Source organism: Xiphophorus hellerii, chromosome 19 (assembly GCF_003331165.1).
Source record: "Xiphophorus hellerii strain 12219 chromosome 19, Xiphophorus_hellerii-4.1, whole genome shotgun sequence".
Lineage (NCBI taxonomy): Eukaryota > Metazoa > Chordata > Actinopteri > Cyprinodontiformes > Poeciliidae > Xiphophorus > Xiphophorus hellerii.
Window position 1 is genome coordinate 4,758,996 of NC_045690.1, and position 23,934 is coordinate 4,782,929.

General features: G+C 40.1%; 1 protein-coding gene and 1 long non-coding RNA gene across 7 annotated transcripts in view; one reads left to right on the plus strand and one right to left on the minus strand.

Annotated features, from left to right (window-relative positions):
- The window catches only part of qkia (QKI, KH domain containing, RNA binding a), an 87,956-nt gene extending 65,839 nt beyond the window's left edge, over positions 1-22,117 (minus strand). For 3 of the 6 annotated variants that reach the window (XM_032547935.1, XM_032547932.1, XM_032547933.1), the window contains exon 1: positions 21,719-22,117. In XM_032547935.1, the coding sequence (XP_032403826.1) occupies positions 21,719-21,863 (145 nt within the window). In that variant the 5' untranslated portion in view covers positions 21,864-22,117. The remainder of the gene's footprint in view (positions 1-21,718) is intronic. The other 3 variants (XM_032547931.1, XM_032547930.1, XM_032547934.1) reach the window with 2 other exon arrangements.
- Positions 22,118-22,288: 171 nt separating this feature from the next.
- On the plus strand, positions 22,289-23,096 carry LOC116709430 (uncharacterized). Its single transcript, XR_004336869.1, has 2 exons — positions 22,289-22,576; positions 22,656-23,096. It is a non-coding gene; the product is annotated as an uncharacterized LOC116709430 (long non-coding RNA).
- Positions 23,097-23,934: the final 838 nt, after the last annotated feature.

The following is a 23,934-nucleotide window of genomic DNA, read 5'->3' on the forward strand; positions in this document are numbered from 1 at the left end:
GTAAACTTAGCAAATTAAGAGATTTTTTTTTTAGTATTTTAGTCAGACCACCTTTAATCACAACAGATCTAGCTCAGCCTTATTTTTTTTGTTTTCTTGGGGGCAAAAAAACGAACAAAAGAACGTAACTCTTTCTATCTCTATCAAAAACCTGGCATTACTTAACTTGTCAAAACCAGAGTCAATGTGTTAAGATCTTAAAGAAACCAGAAATTGGTACTGCAAAATTGTTTGATTGATTCACCTCTAATTGTTACTTTATTGTAAGTCAGAAACAACAAGAAGTCTAGTGCATCTTCTATTCTGCCTAAAGCCTTGAGAAGATGTATTCTAAAATGGGAACATGTAGGTGTGGTGATGGCCAAGAACAGCAATCACCAAAGCCATTTATCATAATCGGTGGCAAACGCAATGTTTTCTGGGGCTGTCAGCGTGACTGGATGCAGGAAGAGAAAAAAAGATTCCTGGCTGAATGGGGCTTTCTGTGACTGCTGGCAGTAATGGGGACAGTGTGCTAGAAAAAAAAGTGTCAGAGCGTGTTAGTTTGGTGATTAAACAAAGCAAACAGATGATGCAGACAAGGAGAGAAGGAAAGGCAGAGCTAAACAGAGACGGGTGAGAGGCAGAAACGGAGACAAGAGAAACTATCAAATCTCTGGAGATGTTCAGATTCTTATCCACGTAATACGATCATGTAGACGTCTGATTAGACTCAAATTAATTCTGCAGGATGGCCGCAGTCTTAATCATACAATTGGAGCCAAACTATCGCCCATGACAGGAAACAGAGAATCGGTCTTGGAGCCATTAGCAGGTTAGCGGACCTGAAGAAAGCTCTCAAGGGGGCCTTTAAAAATCTAACATTGTAAAGAAAAAACTGTTCTTGTATCTAATGCTGACTTTATTAAAAGTAAAGCATTAGACTTGTTAAAAGTCTATGCTGTTAGACATTACTCTTAATGTCTTTCTAACAGCTAAGTATTGGCCAGTGATTGGAATCATCCAATTTTCTTTTAATTTAAGTAAAATCAGTTTTGTTTTGTACTTTTAATTTAATGGTCTAAAACTAAGAGCAGAGAGTATTCAGTTTCTTAAAAAGCAGATAAAGTTTTGGAGCTGATGGCTTGATGCTTAAATGAGGATAGTTTTGTTTTTTTTGTCCATCAAGTTCTTTTATTCAGAATATAAAAATAACTCCCTTCACCTCAGAAACTAGAATATTAAATTCCATACCATGACCTCCCCAAAATGGCAGGTTGGACCTCAAACTGAAATCTGTACTGACCAGAAAAGCCTGTATTTTAACACACCAATCAATCAGTTGGTCAGAATCAGACATTTCTACTTAGAACAACTCTGATCTGGGATCAGCAGGTCAACAACAACAACTCACCATCTTCGGTCTAGGAATGCATCAAAAACATGAAAATCCTAATCAGTGCATCTTGTTGTAATTTACTACTAGCAACAGAAGAAACAATATAACTAGAAAAAGGGTGTAGTTTACTGTGTCATTTGTAAATTTTTTTAACCGAATTAAATGTGTTAATAGATCCAGGTGGTCATATAAACGTAATCAGGGCTGTGAGATAAAACTTCTCTCTCCCAGACACAACCACACCATCAAAGCCCCCAGCTTAAAAGTAAAAGAGCTTCTGATAGTATCTAGAGAGCCATTAGGACCCAGATCTAAAATTAGAAAAACGGGATCATCTCCATCTTTGATGATGTGGAACTGCTTTATGGGGCTGTCTGTTAGTGGGGGGGGGGGGCAAGCTGGCGGCTCAATGAGCCGTGGGAGTGGCAGTTTTCTGCACTTATTGGGGTCTGCCACAGAGCGTGCTGGTACTGAAAGGGAGGGTTAACTTGATACAGGACCATAATGGTTCGCTTCTAATGGTTGCTGCAAGCGGCTAAGCTTTAATACTCCCAGCAGGAGGCAGTGGGGCTGTGGGGGTGTGCTTCTATATGTACAGTCACTTATGTACGTTTGAGGGAGTCACCCCAAGATGGGAGATAGATGGACATTCAAGAAGTAGTGTGGTGGGAACAGGAAGCCAGCAGTTTTTTCTCACAACTTTAACCTTTTTAGTAATTTTTAAGAAGTTCTCTGCAGCTCCCTTTCTTCTTGTTTCACTTTGTAAAGCAAACCAATTTGCTACCTCAGCCAAATCAGCCAACCTAATGCACACAATTGCAGACTCAGACTCCTTCAAAAATATCAAGCGAATGCAGACGACTTGAGCGCAGTTTCCTGCACCTAAAGGAGAGGCGGATGTAGCGTTAAATTGGAATCCAAAGCGATTGTCATTTAACAGCCTGGCTTTCACAGAGAAGCCTCATGAGCTTAAAATGGTTTCACAAATTTCACAGAGTACATACTGTCAAAACAGAAGAAAAGAATCCGCCTCAATTAGGAATCAGAGAGCAGAGGTTTTATGAAATAAAAACGTACAAATGTTGAGAGAGGAGCAGCTGGAATGAGGTGCCTAAACAGCACAAAGAGCAGGAAGGATGCAGAAAAAAGTACTTAATTCTGATTTCAGTGTTTAACCCAATCACCTGACACAGCTCCAATAATTTTCTCCTCATCTCTACCCGCGTTACACAACCTGAATGGGCCGACCTTCCCTCCATTCAGGACTTGTATGGAGGTCTAGTGTCAGGAAGAAGGCAGATACCACACATCCTGGACACAAACTGTTTCAACTTTTACATTGAGGCTGTCACAACAGAGACAGCTTTGTCACCTTTTATATATTTATACTTTAAAGTTCTTCACTGAGACTGATGTGGAATCAAAGTCAGATTTGTTGTTTGTGTGCAAACCTGTCAAATAAACATGATTCTGATTCAGAATACTGAGTAAGTACTTAATTTCTGGGTTTACTTAAACTTTTAGAAAGGGAGATTGGATCTATTTTCTTCAAGTGAAAGTACACACTTATGGAGAATGTAGAAAAATTATAAATTATGTAAAGTTACATAAAAACAGAAAACAAATAGTGCATGAAAATACACAGAAATCCTGCTAAAATCAGAAGCATTTTTATTAAAGGGTAAAAGCGGAATATGATAAGATTGATAGGTGTATTTTTTATGTAAAGTATTTGTCATTTTACAAAGCATAAATCATTATTCAATAAGCTGATATTGCAGTGATATAACTGATGTCATACTTCAGACATCAGAGGTGTCTGATAAATAAATATTAAATAAAAATTGGACTTGATCATTTTTGGTCAACATAGGGCTAAATATGTTAATATAGGTAAAAGTAAACAATAATTATCAGGTCATAGTAGTTAAGAAAAAGGAGTAGTCTGGATGTCAGAAGTGTCTACCTGACCAAGTAGGCACCTGGAGTCACAGCCTTACAAACAAGCATTCATATTTCCCATACACACACACACACACACATACACCACAGGAATGCGTTTGAGGGGAGGGGTTCTGAGTGAAATGAAGTACAGGATGTCTGCAACAAGATGTGAGAATATAAGATAAGGAATGTTAAGAATAACAGGATGCAAAGTCAGGAAGCATGCCCATGGGGTGTTATGTCTGAGTATGAACTGTGGATCTGAGCAGTCCTTGGTCCCGTTTCAGTCTGGAGTTCTCCAGGAATCTTACTGCTACGCAGGGAAACATACAGCAGTTCTTCACCAAACCGTATCAGAATTAAAACAAAGGGTCTGAATATATAATGAAGTAAGAGTTACACAGAATAAATAGGAGTTTAAATAAGGAGGACCAAAAATGGTTCTAAAATGATGGTCATTGTTCTCTGTAAGTGTGTTTACACATGGCCGCCTCTTTGGTCCCACAACAATAACAGGATAGGTCCAGCTGTCAGGAGAGGAAACAGCAGAGGAAAAGGATGGGGACATGAGAGGACATGATAAGACGCATTGCACTTCCTGTTCCCACCCCGGTCGCCCAGGCGACCACAGTCCACACAACCTCCAGCAGGAACGGACAATAGGAAAATCTGTCATGCTTGATTTTGACCATCTGTGTAATATACACTTCAAGTGATCCAGCTCTTTTTTTTAATGCCCTGATCTGAGGTTTCCTGCCTGATAACAACTGGCCGTTTTCTTTGAGGTCAGACTCAAACTGGAACACAAAAAACTAAATTGGAGGAGCTTTGAATCAAACAGAACATGAAAGAATTGTAAGATCGCTCCCATTTCTGCATCAAAGCTTCAGTCCTCAACTATTATCTGACTTTTTAAAAAAAGTTCAAAGCGTATGCTGTAGGCTGATGTGTTTCTATACCGAAAACAGTGAGAGTTTTGGCTATGATGGATTTTATAAACATCATAGCCAAAATGATGTTTATAAACATCATTTTGTTTATAAAATAAAATCATTTTGCTTTTGTCCTTTCAAATACAGATTTGAAAAGCCAAATCTGTATTTGGCCTTTCATTATGAATGTATACAAGTAGGCCAGAGCAGAAAAAATACAACGTGACTATTTACATATGGAAAACAACACAGTCAGAGACATCCTTACTGTAAATGTTGGAGGAAAGTTTGCATGATTGGAGCTCATGATATTTTTTACGTAACAGATGGAAGCAACAGCCGGAGTTACACAGATTTAAAAAGAAAAATAGTACGTTTGGTAGGGCGGTGACTGACAGAATGAGGTAAAATCACGTCTTTTTTCCTCATTATCAGGGAATCGCGTCAAAAGATCACAACAGGCGGAACAAAAAGATCAATGTTTGGGTCTGGTTTTTATTTTAAACATCCGTTCTCCTGTCCGTCCGTCTGTGGGTCTAGAGAGTAGAGTTAAAACTCACCAACAGCGAGGCATCACTGATCTCAATGGGATTAATGATTAAATCAGGGGTGGCTCAGGGACATATGTTTATTAAACTTTTTATTTTCAATCATGGTAAAATTATTACCAACATAATTTTCCTACAACGTACTGGTCAACTTTTATTGAAAAGCAGACTTTGCTGCACCTAAGTCAGTTTTTATTTACATTATTAAGCTCAGCTAAATATAGCAAGCATTTTGAAGAAAGTGACCCAAATCCTGTTTTATGACTGAATAAATTTGTTCACATAGCCTAAAGGAAATTTGAAAACTAAATGCCTTTTTTTTTTTTTTTTTTAACATAGCAAACGTGCAAAATCATTTTTACATTTGGATCTACATTGAATAACATCCCTTTCCTATAAAATAAAAAAGGAGAACTTAATTTGCTTGGAAATCTCTGCATTATAGGATGACTTAATGTCTAACTAAATGGTTCACTGACAACATAAAGTGAAACTAAAATCTAAATATATTTCAAATGAATGTTAACAGCAAACAAGAGGAAAAGCGTCATATTTTCAGGCCCTATTAGCAGTGTTTTGCAAAAGTATTAATACCTTTTGACTCTTTCACATTTTGTTATGTCACAACCACAAATTTCAATGTATTTGATCAGTATACTAAACACATAGTGCACAATTATGAAGTAGGAAGGAAGGAATACATAGTTATGATATTTTAAATATAAAAATCTGAAAAGATACTAAACCTCAGACATCGGTAATGAAAAACCGATGCATCTCTACAACGCAGCACAGATCACAACAAAATGGAAGCAGTAAGGCACCACTGAGAGGTGCGGCAGAGCAGCCAAAAGGCTCATGGTCTGTAGAGATCCACACCTCAGGTGGGAGAATTTGTCCTCCACAACATAAAAGCCATTATTGAAAGAAAGACAAGAGTCCTGCTTGCTGTTTGCCAGAAACTGTGTAGGAAAGACAGCAAACATGAGGAAGAACCTGCTCTGGTCAGATAAGGCTTGAACTGAACTTTTCAACAGCATAACCTGTTAGAGGCTGCAGACCTGAGACTGGGACGGAGGAGACGACATTCAGGAAACAGTGATATGTGAAAAAGTTCAAGGGGAGTAAAAGATTTTTGAAGGCACTTTATACGCCTCCATAATTAACATTACGTTTGTTGGCAATAAAGTAAAGTGTGCACATTAAGACTCCCCCTCCTTCACAGAAAAAGTCTAGAAAGAACAGGAGTCAGGAAGGAAGACAAACAGGTTACACAACAAAGAGCCTGTCTGTGTTGATCTTAAGAGCCAGCTGAGGCGGGTTGGGACCTGCTGCTTTATCTGAAGCTCCCATCGGACTGCCAATCCCAGTCCCAGGCATTCAGTAACAATCAAATCACAGCTATTGTTGAGTCTTAATGCTAGATTTGTTTTTTTTTCCTGAATTTCTCCAGAAGTCTAAACAAAAAAAAAGAAATAAAATAGTGACAAGATGGACTGCAAGCACATTTGGCTGTCAATAAGCCTGCAGATTAGCAACGGTGAGAAACTGAAGCAGTAAAAAAAAGAAACGAGGTCTGCCCCGATCTACTCGCATCTATTTACAGATCATAACAGAAACCGTTCGTTGTGCATCTGCTGAAGATTACCTTCATCATCCGTTTAGTCTGCCAAGAAAGGATGATCTCGTTTTTAGAGCTAAAAAGAAAGAAGGAAGCGTCATACCTCCTGGGTCAGAATGCTAGACTGGGAGGGGAGGAGTGGGATAAAAGAAAAGGCAAGAACCCTTCTCGCTGACTCAACTGTCATTAACCATGCTTTCACTAAGCTTAAGCTTTTAAACATTGATCTGCCTCAAAGCACTTGGGTGTGAGGGCTTAACAAATGTGCAAGCGCATATATGCATGTACACAATTACAGCCGGCGGGTGCGGACGCGTCGTCTCCGCTAACTGATGTCTGAGGCCGGCCATGAGTGAGTAGCAGAGGCGAGCAGATGCTGCGATCCCTGAGCGCAGTTACTGAGAGCCGGGCTGATGCAAACAGACAAAGCACGATGCAGGCCTTTAATGTCACCACTGGTCCTCACATGAAAGAGGCAATGTAGCCCCAAGGCTGGATTTTTACCACACAGTCGCACAAACACAGAAGGAAGCTGCAAAGGGGGAAAAAAAAAACAATTGGAAAAATAAGAAAACGGCAAGACGGAAAGGACATGAAGGTGGTGGGAGCGGTGGAGGGACTCTGCTAAAATAAATAGAGAAGAAAAAGACAAAGCTGGGAAAAATGAGTCATCCCCTTGGGAGAAACCAAGCTGGAAACACCGCTACAATTAAATACTTCTTGTATTGACTGCTGCATTATAAATAAGGAAGAACTGAGCAGAAGGGTTTCTCCACATTTAAGGCTTAAAGATAAAGAAGAAAGTAAAGTGAAAGTGTCTGTCGGAGGTGAACAGCCCAGGGTTTTACATGAAGCGTCGATAAAACCTGGGCCCCGGTTCATCGACGGTGTCAGTTACTCAATAAAAATAAGGTTGCGGGAAGAAATCCCACAACAACAGGCTAAACTTGAACGGCGGGAGAGGAGGAGAGGAACAGAGGGAGGAAGATTAAAGGGGACAGAATGAGACAAGTCCATCTCCTACCAGACTATTCTTCACCTTAAGGTGTCAACAGCAGCTGACACCTTCATCATGCCCACACCTGCCCCACCTGCTGCTGTCCATCCCCAGCTGCAGTCAATCTTCCCTTCCCCAAAGGGTCATTCATATTTAAAGAAAATTGATCTATTTATAAACTTAGTGCACGCGTCAAGAGGATCAAATTTAAATTTTAAACATTCGTCAGTCGATTCTCAAAGTCACCACCATCACAGAAAAGAAAACTCGGAGGCAAAGAGGAGGCTGTTGGGGATGGAACGATTCAGCCGTGTTCCAGTAAATTTAAAATATTTGCACTAAACGGTGCTTAAAGTTTGAGCTGAAAATCTTTCAGTGAAGTGTAAGGGCAGCTGATTATATCACAATCATTTCAATATCAGTGTGTGCAATATTATATTATAATCAGACTGCAACTAAGCCTCTCACAATAAGCAATACATCAATTAATCACACTATAAATGAAGATGGGTGTGATGATTTCCACTTCCATGATAGTTTTTGTAGTTCATGTAAGTGATGCTGCCCTTTATAATTGAAAAGCCGCCATTTTGAAAAATGTTGCCAACATTTGACACAGTTTATCATTTTATTTATCGTTGTGGTTGTTTTGGTTATTTATTTTGGATGTATTTAAAAAGTATTCTACTTTCAGTGTTAAATGTTCTCCGGAAATTAAAGTTTACTGATGCATTGAGCTTATTGTACTTGGATTACTATGCCTTTATCATTATATTACTTGAAAATGGTCTCAAAATGACAATATTATTGTTTATCGCAATAGTTTCTGGGACAATTCATCATCCAGCAAAATTGTTCTCTTTGCAAAAACCCGCCTCCACAGAGGCAGTTTCTTCCCCCCAGTCTGAACACAATGAACCCCTGAGAAAGTCAGCTACTCTACGGTGAAAAACATAACCATATTTTCACTGTCACAATCCTTCTTTTGTTCCTTCTATATAAAAGTATGGCTGCAAATACATCTATACATTGTTCCCCTATTCTTATTTTAATACAACTGAAGATTATATATTTATACTTGCTGACTGCACACAGTGAGAACCTGAAATCCAAAGTAAAATTTCTTGTTTGTGCAAACAGCTGATTATAATTGTCAGAATGAACTTCTTGCACCGTGTTAAATATTACCTCATAATATAAATACCATGTTGCTCCATCTCAGGGGTCTGCGGCTGCAATAAACCCAAAATAACGTAACACGCTCACAGAAGACATAAGTATTTGTTTGTTTATTGCGAATCCCTGTCATCATCATGACATTCATCTAAATTGGATGTTTTTCTGATATTGTGTATTACTGCTAGGCTAGGTATTGCAGTTCTAGAATCTTCTCCATATTGAGGGTTGGCTGATATATATTTGTGCTGTTTTTGCTGCCAGCAATGGTATTTACACATTTTTGAACAGGCATCTCTTTGGGCAACACATTGTTCCTGCTGTTGTCTTCAAGTGAACTTTATCTTTTCTACTGAACAGAAAGTAAACCATTTAGATGAGCAGTCTGCAGGTTTTGTGCCAGTTTCTGGAAAAACAACTGCAAAGCAAAAGGGGATGATTTGTAATCTTATTTTTCTAACCAATTTCTTACTATATTAAATATCAAATGCAACTTTTAGAGAAAAATATGCCTAATGTTTAGAAGTTTCTTAATTACGATTGGTTTCCAGCTGGCATTAGGTTTGAGATATCAGTCACTCAAAACATGTAGCTCCATTTATGCTTTTATAAGCACAGACTGGCAGAGCAGTGGAGAGCTCACTCAGTCTCTGAGAAGAGAGAGAAATAGAAAAATATATTTTCTCACGAGGCAGACACTAATGTCACGTACAGGAGCATTTAAACACAACGTGCCGCACTTTCACAGATTTGCAGATATTTAAGATGTTGGGCTGGTGAGACTTAATGCTAAAAGTCTGATTATAACTTGAACAAAAAGGAAGGACTATGAATGAATAACTGACATTTTTTGCAAAATAAGAGCCCTTTGTTGTTTACACAATCAGATGTGTGTGAGTGCTAATCAGCATCATCTGCTGTGTGATGTTCTGCACGTTGAGACTTTCAGATGAGCACAGTGCTGTCTAACAACACAGATGACACTGAAAGGAAATCTATATGTAAATATTCTCTTACTGAAAAAGAAGAACATTCTTTTAGGGAGCTTTGTTTATTACTGTATCTTTTAAAAATGAAAGCAGGGAAGAAACAATGTTGAGCAAAATGAAATATTTCCACTACCACAATTGCAGAAGGGAAAGTGAGTCGATCCACTTACACTCCACATGTTTAATGTGAAAAAATGCAGAAACAAAATGTGATCCAAGGTTGAAGAAAAAAACATAACATAACCTAAAGTTTGGCAAACTGAAATATTTTGACATTAACAAACCCTACATTGGTCAAACTATACTCAATACTTTCAGTGTTGCCTCAAAGTAGGAAGTCACTAGTTTCACTGTTTGACACATTATTCAAAGTCAGAATAATTACACAAATATGGTCACAGTATTATCACATTTACTTTTACGCATAGCAACTATCCTCACTGTGCTATGCTAACTCCTGCACTCCAAAGGCTTGTTCTGACCACAGAAAACCACCCCGTAAGCCGTGTAGCTAAAAGCAAGCTAAAACAATGGGTTAGTCACTGCTATGACCCAAAGCTCAAATCCCAAATACAAGCCCCAGGATTTAAGAGCATGGTAGGGTCAGAGGGGAAAAGCATCAATGAGGTAAAGCTCTAAAACACCAAGATGAGCTAGCAGCTACTCTATTACATCATCTTGCATTGCCAGCATCTGGACAGACTGCAATGACATCCAACACCAAGGAAGAATGTACAACATGTGCCTGTGAGAGGACAGAGACATGCAACACAGAGCAGAGTGACACGCTATACATAACTCGCAAAATTACAAACATGGACTGTGCAGATAAAGGAATATTGGATGAGTTTTGAAGCAGCCAATGTAGCTGATAATATAATTAGGCTGAGAACCTGTTGCACTTTAAACCAACACATCATATGGATTGTTATGTGATTATTAAGCTTCACGCATCGAAAAGCAGTAGAGTTAATTGCGCATTAAGTTGCAACACAGTTCATTCACAGCACTAAACAAGCAAACAGGGATCGCACTTAGAGGCCTTCCCGATACTAATTCAATATGTTGATTTGGCTGAAAAATAAAAGCATTAATGGGGTCAGCTGGAGCCAACGGTGCATTACACGCTGAAAACACTAGAGACACAGATGCACACATTGATTCAGACATTTCTGCTGGACAGTTTTTTGTGTGGCGTATGAAGTCTATAAAGCAATGTTGCAATAAGGGATGAAGCAATCGCGCTCTTCCTGGCTGACAGAATTCAGATTCTCAGTGAGGTCTGACCTGCAGGGACAGATTTTAAACGACGCATTTAATGAACAGAAAGAGACATCAGACTTTTTTCAATACTTAGCCTGCTGATTAACAGTCAAAAATTTGTCCCATATAGATTTCTGGCCATTTGATTTGTTGCTTTATTGTTGTAGTTTTTTTCTACAACAATTTTTTCTATTTTTTCTATTTTTTCCCTGTTTTTTATTTGTTCGTGTTTATATCTTGTCCTCATTTCCTTTTTATTTTTTCTTACTATTCTTATTTATTTCAATTTTCTTACTTCTTATGTTATCCCCCACATACACAAAGGATGGTGCCACATTATCTAAAAATAAAAAGGCAACAAAAAGAGATAGAGGACATAAATACACAGATTTACCATATTACTGTTTTAAAACAAATTACTGTAAAAATGTGAGATAATTACATTCATGTTATGATATAATGCTACTGGTGGATGAAGTCCTAGTTGCATTGTTTCTGAATCTTGACAAATTATTATTTTTTTGTTAACTGAAAGTCCAAAAGCACAAACAAAAAAAACCTATTTGTTATTTCCACAACTGCAACATCTTCAAAACCAAAACAATGTACAGAGTGTATTGCAGTGTGAGCACAGTAGCTATGGTTCCATTTTCATTGCAGATACCAGTCAAGCAAAATATTTGCACCCAATTTATCACACTTAATATTGGAGTTCAATTTGTCTTCAAATACCATTTACTGTATTTGGTTTAGGAGTGACAATGTTGCAGACTGGAAGGCAAATAACTAAATCCAGACAATGTGTTTAAAATGTATAGAAGGTTTCGAGTTGGATGAATTTTGCAGCTAAGACAAATAAATGCAGAAAGTAACAAATGCAATGCATTGTTGTGGGATACTCTGACACAGAACAATGCTTGTGTGCATTCTTCTTCTATGCGAACTTGCTGGAATGCTACAGTGTCAGTGTGTCAGGCCCATTAAAACACAAAAAGCCATTGTGTAACGTTTGCAGAGGACACAGAGGGCCGGCCTGTGGAGCTGAGGAGGGGTCAGCGACCCTTTCATATCCAACCAGATGACCTCATTCACAGAGCATAGAAACGCCGTCTCCCCCCATGAGCAACCTTGGTTGCCATTTTTGCTCACAGTCGACATAATCGATCGACAAAGCAGCACTGAGGGTCACACACACTAACCCTTTAGTCAACACATTCTTTCCTGCTAGTTATCTGTAAAATTCTGATGTCAGTCCTTCCTGTTGCACTGTGGGCTACAGAGGCTCTTTGTCTAACTAATCAAAGTTAAATCACACAACAGCAATTACTGTCTAATCTCCAAACCAGTCCAGTGATCAGTTTAGACCCATTTTAAGTGCTACTACAAGTATGACAGTCTTTAGCAAATAACTAACAAGACGCAAAACTGGTTTGCTAGCTGTTGCACAACCCTGACTTCATTTATGTGCTGCAACTGCTGCTGGGTGTGCTGCATGTGGGCATAAATTATGCTAAACAAACCGTGTTCTACATTAGAGCACAAGAGTGTCAGGCAGAAAGCCAGAGGAAAAAAAATACAACTGTGCAACAGATGTAACTGGAGTTGGGTCAGACAGCCTGCAACACCGCAGAATACACGAGGAACATGCATGACGACATTTTAGCTAAGAAGTTTAATCCTTAGATGTAAAATCAATTAAAAATGTCAAAGTCCTCTAATCATAGAAAAAGTATTTTTAATAACAGGAACCATTACAGATTAAATTGTTCAGTAATATCTGACAGACACATTGACTGATTTACTGGTTTTCTCAAGAAGCAGTTGAGCATCTACTATCCTCCCATTTCACCCCTGACAATCTTCCCAGCTCTGCATTTACATTTAAACATACATGTATAGCTTTGTGCGTTATGGAAAAGACAAAAATTGTACAAAAGAGTCGGATCACTGATGCATGCACCTTCAGGCCTGAGCATTTTCACAACTCAAAGTCAAAACACTGATAAACTTTCAGTCCCATAAAGAGGTCAGGGTGCTCCAGTGACCGACCGTAATCAGCTGTAAGGAGAAGCATTAGTAGCTTTATGTTTGGGTTGCTGGTCTACACAAGTAGCAATTAGTTTTATTTAGCTAGTTATTACTTATTTAACATGTGTATGTATGAATATTTTGACATAAGTCACTAAAAGAACATTTCTTTTTCAAAAAAACATTAACCAACACAGAATGACCTCTGGACTTGGCCTCAAGTCAAACTGAGTTTGCCAACCTTTAGTCGAAAACATAGAATTAAAGTTAGAGAGTCACAGAAAACTAAAGCAGCACTTTTTACTTTTTATTTTCCAGTGAACTGATGATTCACGTTTTCAGTCAAGACGCGAGCTAACTTAAGAAATTATTTTCAGTCGCTGAACCCAAAGCAGAAGTTGAAATATTTCACTGTGGCACTCGTGTTAAACTGAGCTGAGATGCACTATGTGAGTGTTTGTGGGGTAAACACACATCAGGCTGGAGGTTAAGTGCTCTGACTGTGCTCCTGGTAAAATTTCTGAGCCGGCTGCCAACGCTCGCCTGCCATTCCTCCTCTGAACCCAGAGAGAAAATGAATGCAGACTGGTGGGCGAGGAGGAGAGGAACAGAGGCAGCATTCAACAATTTTTTTTTTTTTTTTTTTAGCTCTTATGACAAACGAGAAAAAATTCAGGAAATGCTGGGAAACTGCAGATATTATTCCTGAGAAAACACTATTGTGAGTAGTTGTACCTGTTGTGACAGCGCAGAAACCTGCAAACTACAGTGAGAGAAAGAAAGGGGAGGGGGTTTTGAGGGGGTGGAGGGGTGCTATAAGAATATGAGTGGGAGAGCTATCTGAAGCACTCCAAGAATGCAACAGGGCGGGTGAGCACTTCGAACAGAGAAATGCTGTTTAACTTCTTTATGCACGCAAATGAGTTAATGGAGCTATGCGATGAGAGAAGATCTGTGATGCAGCCTAAACAATTCAAAGGAAATCTCAGACAGACCATCTCTGTGGAGCAGAATTAGAGAAGAGGAGCTTCTGTTGTCACCCCAGGGAGAAAAGAAGCCCCCCTTCTTGCTCCTCCTCCTCCATGTCCGTCAGTCAGAAAAACAAACCACTGACTTGTCCTCCCGGCCTGAAAAGCCTGTAATTTTCCGTACATGTTGTTTTCATTGGCGAAAACACACACACAAGTTTCATGCAGGGTGGAGCAGTGTTCACAAAAAAGAAGAGAAAAGTACGTCAATTTAAAGAACAAGTCTGAGTCAGGGGACTGTTGTAATAAAATGATTGCAACATCCTCATCCACATCTTCCTCTTTAACCCCGTTTGTCGTTGTGTAGTAAACACTCAGAGCTTTGACTCGAGCTTTAGCGGCTAAACATTGTCAGGAATAATCCCCGCGCAGCCAGGTTACCTTCTCCTCATCCTCTGTTGGTTTTGATGCAACAACTCGGCTTTAAATGCTTCAGGGGAGAAAGAAAGAAAGATAAACATGCTCTTGCAAAAACGACATATAGGGGACGACTCTAAGTGTTGGTGACAGTCAGATAGGCAGCCAGGGAGGCGGTTGGGGCAGGGCAGAAGACAGAAGGCCAGGCGGAGGCAGCGGCGATAAGGAGGCCCAGCACTCATGGGATGGAGGCCTGATAAGAGCGCTGAGCCGTCGCTGGATGACTTTATCATACAGTATCCCAGATAGGAGTGGCCAAGGCAGAGCAGAGGGAGTGACGAGGTTCCAAAGCTGGAGTCAAAACAGAAACCGGAGCAGAGGATGGTTCCTTTCCTGATGTAAAGATGCCAACCTCACCCCGGCAGGCTTATTGGGCCTTCGGTTTGCCACAGATGTTGGAGCTCAACCAATCACAGTGCTGCATTTAATTTAACTCAGCAGCCAGACCTTAACAACAGGATTGACGTCACATCAGAGTTCACAGGTTGTTGGTTGCAAAGCAGGAAAAAAGTGGGATTCACCATTTGTTTTGGCAACAACTGTTAGCAACAGAAGCCATCCTGAAGCATTAAACACTGACAGACCATGTTCACAAAGCTATTTCAGAGCACTGAAGTAGCAATGGTGGAATAAGATACAAACTCTCAAAAGTTTTAATAGTTAACACCCACAACTGTTACTAAGCAAAGTACGTACACAACCATACTAGGGCTGCAACTAATGATTGTTTTCGTAATCGATTATTCTATCGAGTAATGGGATAAAAAAAATGGCATATTCTGCAGACTTTTTTATTAGTTACTTAGCCACTTCTTCAAATTCAGTGCAAGACTAGTAGGGTCTCCACATGATCATAAAATAGTGCAAACTGAAATCACAAAAATACATTTTCTTAATGGAAACACTGAAATTTTGGAAAAAGTCACGTTTTTAGACAAGTTTGATAAAAGTGCCAATGGAAACACTTTTTCCGCCAGTGGAAACAATACTGCTGGAAAAGATTAAGGCAGTGGCAGGAACCAGTCGGTGGAGGTAACGCACTAATTTTGTTGTTTGTGAACCACCATCATTGAAAAAGAAGGAGGAAGTGGTAGGAGAACGACTCTAATGACTTATCGTGTGAACAAACATATCCATATGTGATTTTATTTATGTTTTTCAGTTAATGGAAACACTGCAACTGTGTTTTTGTTTCAACATTAGGGGAATATCAGCTAATGGAAATGCAGCTACTGATTGCTGCTTGCTCCCCCCAACAGTTGATTCAATGGCAACATTAATAGAAAAGGTCATTTTTTCCTACTAAATTCTCAGTCTTACGAATTAAAAGCACTGGATTATTCCATAAATTTCAACAGCTTAACAAAAGGACAAACCACATTGATTGGGATAACTCAATACTAGCTGAACCTTCACTGAAAAACCAAAGTGGTTAAAATATATTACTGGTGAGTTAGAATGCAAGGCGCCTGAAATGTTAAATTTTATTCAAACAGGACTTTATGATTGCAACATGGACGAACACTGACATTTCAATTATCGCTCTACTCTACAGTTTAACTCCAGAGGTTTGCAGATGCAGGTATAAATTTGCAGGCAGTGGATTAAGTAATAAATGTCAGAGTAAAAAATTGTAGAGTTGTTGAGTGTGTGTTTGAATAAGAATCTGGCAAGATAAAATAATTCATTTATCACAAAATCTTTGAAAGGCAATGCTGTCTATGTGCCAATGTTTGTAACTGATAATCACAATCTTTAATCCTGCTATCTGCTTCATTGGATACTGAACTTGGTTCTCTTGATGTCATTTTCAACTTGATACTTGAAGAAGCCAAATTTTTATCACAAACAGAGCGCAGCGTTAATTTATCCCCGCAGAGGGGAAGAGAACAGGGGCCACATGAGGAGAAGCTAGTGGCAGACAACACAAAGCTTCCACTTCTGTCTTCACATTGGTGGCTGCAGCTCACTAAACCATCTCATAGAATGGCTCTTAGTTAATTAAATTCCAGCTTCTAAGTGGAGTTCAGGGAGAGGAGAAAGGGTTGGCGTTTAACAGGTTCCTTCCTGCAACAACAATCCTGGCCTAACATCCCCAGATCTCCCAGTCTGTCTGTCTTTATCTGCGTTCCCTCAGCTGTAAGCAGCATCTCACACACAGATGTGCTAAATTGACTACAGGTCGAAAGGTTACTGGAGGTTTCTCAATGGAAGGAGGATCACATTGGGTCAGCTTAGCCTGTGTAGTGCTTGTACAAAACAATACAAAGATGTTCAGAAAAAAAAGCAGATCAGAACACAGACTTTTAGCATTCTCCCATTCATCACAATCCGCTCCCTAAACAGTTTTTCCCAGGGGAGCGGTTCTCTGCAGACAGTTTGTCCTCCAAACGCTGACAGCTCTCCCGGGAATGTCTCGGTAAAATCCTGTTGCAGAGATGCAGCGAGTAGATTCAAAACTGTCTGGCAGTGCAGATACAAACACGGGGAACATTTTCCACAGCGGCCATGTTCGGACACACAATGCTTCATTCTGGGTGTTTACACACCAGATAGTTCCTCAGACTTGGTTGGATTGGGGACCAAAAATTGCAACATTTGTTACATTTTCAGTTAGTGCAGTTGCTTTCACACTCCACTGTTTCAAACAAAGCAAACCTTTTCAAAATCCTATTCCACCCCTCGCATGTGGCGGTGCTGCACCAAGAACCACTGAAGGAAAGGACACGAAAACCTCTGAAGAAAACAGGGAAATTTAATTCTTCATGAAATGAAAACAAAACTGGAGTGGCGTCAGATTTTAGCGATTGTATTTTTTCTCTTTTGTTTTTGGCTAAAAAAAAAAAAAGAAAAGAAACAAGACATTTCTACTGCAAGCGCTAGACCAGCACGTTTGTTTTGGTTGTATTTACCCAGAATGCTCTGCACTATAGTTCATTTCATGCTTTAGGATGCGATTTCCGGTAAACCTGGCGTTCACATATGCATTGAAACCACGCCAGAGTTCACTTCAACCAAACCAAGACTGAGGTTTTAGGCGGACCAGAGTTTGCTTTTGCGCATTCACACCTCCCTAAACGAACCAGACTTTCTGGGCAAACAAACTAGAGTTCAATTAAACTGGATTGAACAGGACTGGTGTGAATGCATCCTCAGTCTACTGGGCAAAACTCATAGGCAGGCCTCTGTCTATGAACCTTCAGAAAATAATGGTGATTGTTGTCATTTGTGTACTGTAACTATAAACAGAAACATTACAAACTTTGCTTTTGTGTACCTCGGTGACAATGACCCAGTAGTTTCCATCTGAACCGTGTCCGCTTCCGTTTACAACGTCTCAGGTGCCAAACAGCTGGGCTGATCGGCCAACAAGCAAAATATTCCCTAATTCTGTGCAGACTGTCAGTTCTCCACTGGGACTCTTCCTAAAACTGAAACAGCTACAGATGTCCAGATTAATATGATTGTATTCCTCCGAGCCAACAGAGACGCCCCCAACTCCCAGGATCATGTCCAAATAAACCACAATGTCTTAAACTGGTAAATTAAGCTCATCCAATCGTCCTCTTTAAGTGGCCCTGCTGCTTCAAAACAGCACTTCTCGCTGGCAAGCTGCACCGCTACATGGTATATGGTCCAACTACATCTGCCAAGAAAAAAAAATATAGCAATTTGAAGCAGCTTGTTGGCAGGCGCCTCGTAAAGAAAAATAAAAATATATAAAATACAAAAACCCCTCCACAGCAGGTGTCACTTCAAGGAGATGAACAACTGCAGCGCAATGGGATTTCTAACGAGGCCTGTCAATCGGGCGTGACCTTCAGGGGCCACATACGCATCGGGAAAGTAAGGCCGGCCACGCACACACACACACACACACACCACCGGAGCTGGGTGGGAGCAGCCACCGCGCACAAGGGAGGTGTCGGCTTTCTTCCGCCATGGAAACAGCTGTGCAGACATGCATGAAATATTGGGTGGGTGAAGGAGAAGTGCAGCTGTCGTGAGACGGACACAAAGTTAGAAGTGCTACAAGACGCTGGAGATCTTATTCAGTGCTCTAAGGTTGGATGGTCACATTCCAACAACAAATCTGAGCTCACATGTTGATCTTATTGAGCAGCGCTTTGAGCATGACCAGAAGGGTAAACGCTTGTTGAAAGAATGTGTTACGTTCTCCATGGATTGCTGACCTAATTTCAACAGCTTTTCAAATTGCTGCTGCATTAGTCGTTGTCTTGACAAAGCTGCTGATTTCACTAAGATAAGACAGACTGAGAAGCAAACGCACAAGAAAACAAGTAATATTACTAAAAAGTAATAATCAACAAGACCATTGTGGTAAAATGATCTTAGCTGATATTCTTCGCTGCTTTTGAAGTACAATAATCTGGACTGGACTAGACATGGCGTCATCAGTTTACTTGTGAAGGAGAACAACGGGGTTAAGAGCCTGACCCCAAAAATTCCCCATCCACAAAATAAACAAACCTGCACAAAAACACCACCAGTCCAACAAGCTGCACTGGTTTGGCCTTCAGCTCACATGCAATTTTTGGCAGCAGGGTAAAGTTTGGACCGGCGCTGAGGAGACGCGTGTAAACCTCAGGAGGCGTCCGTTTAGACCAGAGAAACTGGGGCTGAAAGTTGCAAGTGTGCCGCCAAATTATTTCCCTTTCCTACAGCTTCTCAACCTGCTAAAGCTCTTTTTTTCCTCAAGTTCTTACATTAGCCATGAGCTCAGTGAGGGAAACTTTTTGACTGCAGAACCCTTCTAATAACCAACCGCTTTGAGGGAAACCCAAACGGAAGTGAAATTTTATTTTTACATCGCATCAAAGCGAAAATCTCCTGACCTCTCTTGAGCAATAAAGAAGCTTCTTGTTTTCAGTTAGAGCAGCAAGAAGAGATGCCTACTGAAAACCTCTTAAATCAAACCACAAACACACTTCAACAGAAAAAAGTAAAAAAGTTAGAGTTAAGCTTGCCCTGAGTGTGTGGATAGAACTCTAAATGCTAAATTTCCAGGAAGATTTGATTGATCCTCGGCTTTACTTTGAACATGTGCCGCCTACATATACATACATTAAAAGTCTTATATATTCATTAATCTAAAACAGGTCTGAAAAGGAATATGAAGAAGCACAATTGTTTACTAATCCAGTCTCTTTCTCCCAGACTTAAATATTCCTGTCACAACACATACTTAACGGTATCTGCATACCTGCATGATCTATGAGAGCTTAAATATGAATATGAAGCGCCATGTCTTCCGGTATGCACAAATTTAAAAATGAAATGAAAAACTAGTTCATAAAGACGTCTATATTGGTTTTTTTTCTTCTTGGAGCTAAAATGAAGACGTGTTGTCTATTTCTGTCCTAAGTGTTTTGTTTATCAGCTATCAGAACAGGCAAAAAAATCCTTTCAGACCGGTTTAGCAACTACATACTACAGAGCCAACTCATCCAGACATGCAACCGAAACCACAAAGTATGCGCTGCTCTTTGCCTCCTCCGCTGCTTGGAGTAATCCCTGCTTATCCTGTAGCTTCCTAAATACTATATCATCACACATTATGCTTATTTACTGTGCTGTCCAGGTCAAACGTTTCCCACAATACGGGGACAGTGGCGCTCTCTAGTGTCCCCTACTTTCTTACATAAACCATAGGGTCCAACATACCGCTCCGACCAGCTTATGTTTTTGATACTATCAACAGAAAAGCATGAAACCAGATGAAGCCCACCAGAGGAAGAGGAAACCCACCGGGCAAAGGATAATCTTGACTGCCAATAAGAAAATGTATATTAAAAAAATAAATAAGTACGAGTAGTACACGAGAAAGAAAAGGGGGGGTGTATTTAAAGCACATCGTGGCTGGTGGGACAAACGTTCAAGCAGAGGAGAAACTACGCGGCGCCACGTTTGGAGAAAAAGTTGGAGGGCTGAGTAATCCCGGTGAAGCCCCCCTCCTCCCTCCCAGCGGCGGCACCTCGCTGCCCATTGTTCGGGCAACAAGCTGCACATTCCACCGCACTGGTAGCCTGCGCAGCTGGGGGACAACTAAACCAAGCCTGGACTAAATAAAGGGCACAACTGGAGGCGGAATTCAGAAAAAATACATCATCCAGTGACAGAAATAAAGCTACAGCCCTGGTCGAGTTTTCAAGACATACGTAGCTGAATTGACGACGCTGAAGTTGGTGTCCGATTCGAAGCGTGACCAAACTGCATGAGAATCTGGTCAAACTTGAACTGGAAATGGGGCCATTTTAAGGTTTGTTGGCCTCTTCACCTCTTGGTTTTCAAGATGAGCCTCCATTTACACCAATAAGGAGGCAAGACAATAAAACTAACCTGTGATTTTCTCTGAATTTCCAGGTTTTACCAGCCATTGTATTTCTAGTTTTCAAGTTAAACCTCATCCAAGTTAGTGAAGAAGTCACATACCTTGCAAAAATCAACTTTGATGTTTCACAAATTGTATTTCATAGTTGTGATCAGTGTTGAATAGTTCTGTCCAGGTTTGATCTGTCTAGTTACCGTAGCGTACCGTATTTTTTTTAAGGATGCTGTTTTTTGTCTAAGAAGCTTAACCAAAAATGAAATCCTTAAAAGAACCGCTTTTACAAACCACAAAGTGTATTTTATATAATTTGAATAAAAAATATTCTGTTCCAGTGTGACCTTTTTATGCATTTTAGTTTTCAATCTGAATCTCATCTAAGGACATAACATTTTCAGCTTTTAAGTTTTAACAGATCACAAGTTGTATTGGCACGAATTTATAAAATTTTAAGCAATATTCCAATACAATTTGACCACTCGAGGTGGTTTATGTATCAAACTAGTGCAGATCAAAGGTATCTTGGTTAAATAAAATGAAACAAGATTTTTATAGTCTTGAGACTCAGGAGAAGTCAAATCGGATACCAACTTCAGCAACGTACCGAGAGTTCAGCGGAACGCAGGAGTCTTCAGCTAGCTTCAAATGTGGCTAACTCAAGCTAAACTGCTGTGAAACATGTGAGAAGAAGCTCTATCGATAAAAAACCACGACTTCCTAACCCCAAGTAACCCTTTACCCACTCGTCTCAGAATACTTTTGAAGGGTATTATGTGGTTTTGCTTTCTCTAAGTGAGTCTAGCAAAGTTTTCCGCTCGCCAAACTCCCTCGCTGTGATCTCAAACAGGGCAGAACTGGATTTTTTTTATTCGGGTGGGGTTATTTTTTTAAGTTTAGTGTCCCTGCTACTCCAGACAGTATGAGAGCGCCCGTTCCGCAGCGGGGGACACCCGGAGAAGTGGTACCGACATCGGACTGCGCCGTGGTCACGCTCCCCCTTCCACGGCGCCACCCCCCCCGTCACCCGCATGATCCAAACGCAGCTTACCTTCATCCAGGAGCCGCTCCAGGTGCGTGAAGATCCCGCAGAGATTTGGCAAACTGGTCATGAGCTTCTTTTCGTTTAATAATTGCATCAAATAGTCCGGACTCGGCCTCGGTCGTTCCTTCACTTCGACCTCTCCGACCATCATCTTTGCGGCGAGAGCGAAGAGCGAACCACCGTGAAAACAGAAAATCCTCTTTTAAGAAAAAGAGAAAAAAAATGAAAAAGAAAAAAAAAGAACTTGCTGCTTCAATCCCTCGCTTCCCTCCTCCTTTAGAGCAGAAGAAGGTTGTGTAAGCCCCTCTAAAATTCAGGTTCTTGTTGGTTCTTGTTGTCTGAGTGGAGAGGGGGGCCGAAAAGAAAACCGTTATGTCCCTTCCACAGACTCTCCTTTACGCCGTGTGCGCTCGGGGACGTTCGATTCCACCACTGTAGAAAGGAACCCGCCCCCTAAACGCTTATTGGTCCGCTTGTGTTTCGGGGACTAATTTTAAAACCAATCAAATTGAGCGTTGATGCCAAGAGGGCGGAGAGACATTGTTGCATCGAATGATGAACAGGGGCTGCAACCAAAAGCGAGCTGTATGCAGGAATGCACATAATGCCTCCGACGTGTTGTCAACACAGAATGAAGAAAATTATTTATTTCTTCTTTACGTCGTTTACGGCTACTGGCATATTTCTGAACGTGCCCATTCCGCCGAAGTTGAACCACAAAGAGAGAGGACCGCTTACCTTGAACTGTAAGCAAAAGGCAAAGATAAACACACATATACTCCCTAGGGGGTAAAGACAAAGGGATATGTGAAGGAACGTTCTCCCAAAAAGGGGCGAAATGGCTGGAAAGTCATGAAAGGCAAGGTGAGCATTTAACACAAAATGAACACTTCACCCAAACAAGGTGATAACAACAGTTTGCTGAAGATATGCTTTCTTTCAGCAGGGACAAAAATTAGATAGTCCAGGAAGAGAACCTAAAGTTGCTTAGAAGATTTGAAAATGGGGCAGAGGTTCATCTACCTGCAGGACAACAACACGTGTCTCCTGCCCACAGCATCAACCTCCTCATCGACTCTTTTAAGATCGTAGAGTAATATGTGTTATGTCATTTCAGTCTGGGATAAATGAAGTATTTTTTAAATGAATTGAACTGAACTGAGTTAAACATTCAGCTGGAGTAAAAATGTAATGGTTTAGATCAAAGCGCATTCATGCTCCAGAAAATGGAAATTGTGAAGAAAGACTTGTAAACTGATGTTTTATATCCAGATGTGGAAAACTGTGGAAACATACAACTAAACATTGAACTGGAAGAGTTTTCCTCTTGAACCTCAGGTTGTACATTTGTAAAAATAATAATAATAAAGAATTGAGAACCATGTTTCATTGCCCTACAACAAATATACGCTAATTGTGTTGGTCTATCACATAAAAACCACCACAAACTTAGTTTGTGGATGTAAGATAAAACATGCAACAGTTGAAGATGTGTTATTGCTTCTACAAGATATTCTAAGAAAGGGATAAAAAGCAATAATGATTGGCAAAGCAAGCAAAATGTGATTAAATTACATAGTTTCTACTAATTATTTGGCTCATCATCAATAGTTCTATGATTCCATACATCATAACAGCTTATATAGTAACTTTAGTTTAGAAGATTTTAGTTCATAAAGTTATTGACATCATTCTTTTTCGTTTCAAATGCTAGAAAAATAGATTAGGTTTTATTTTATTATATGTTGCACAAATGACTCACATCCACATGCAAGTAGTGATACAGCAATTCAGAGGATTCCCTTCCCATAATCCGTAGGTTTGGTGAAGATGTAAGGTTTTTGAAATGACTCGTACAGGTCTCCTAATCTGGTGTAGTGAGCTGGTATGAATACTCATACGTGGGCTGAGTGTGTGTTCAGTCTTTTCGTGTGTGACAGACATACTGTAGCTCCTCACTTGCCAAGACCAGCCCACGAATAGGAACCTAAAATCATTTTTTGTGTGAGTTTCAGTTAGGTTGTTGAAATGCGAATAAAACAAAAAACATTAAGTCTATTTCCTGACAAGAATCCTATACCTCAAGATATCTTGTTACCCACTGATTGATTGATCAGTACTCCACTGATCAATGTTGCCTTTCATTGTCCTGTCCTTGGAAGCACCTTTCCACGAATGCTCCAGAGATTAGCATACTTGATCAATGCAACACACAATGACGT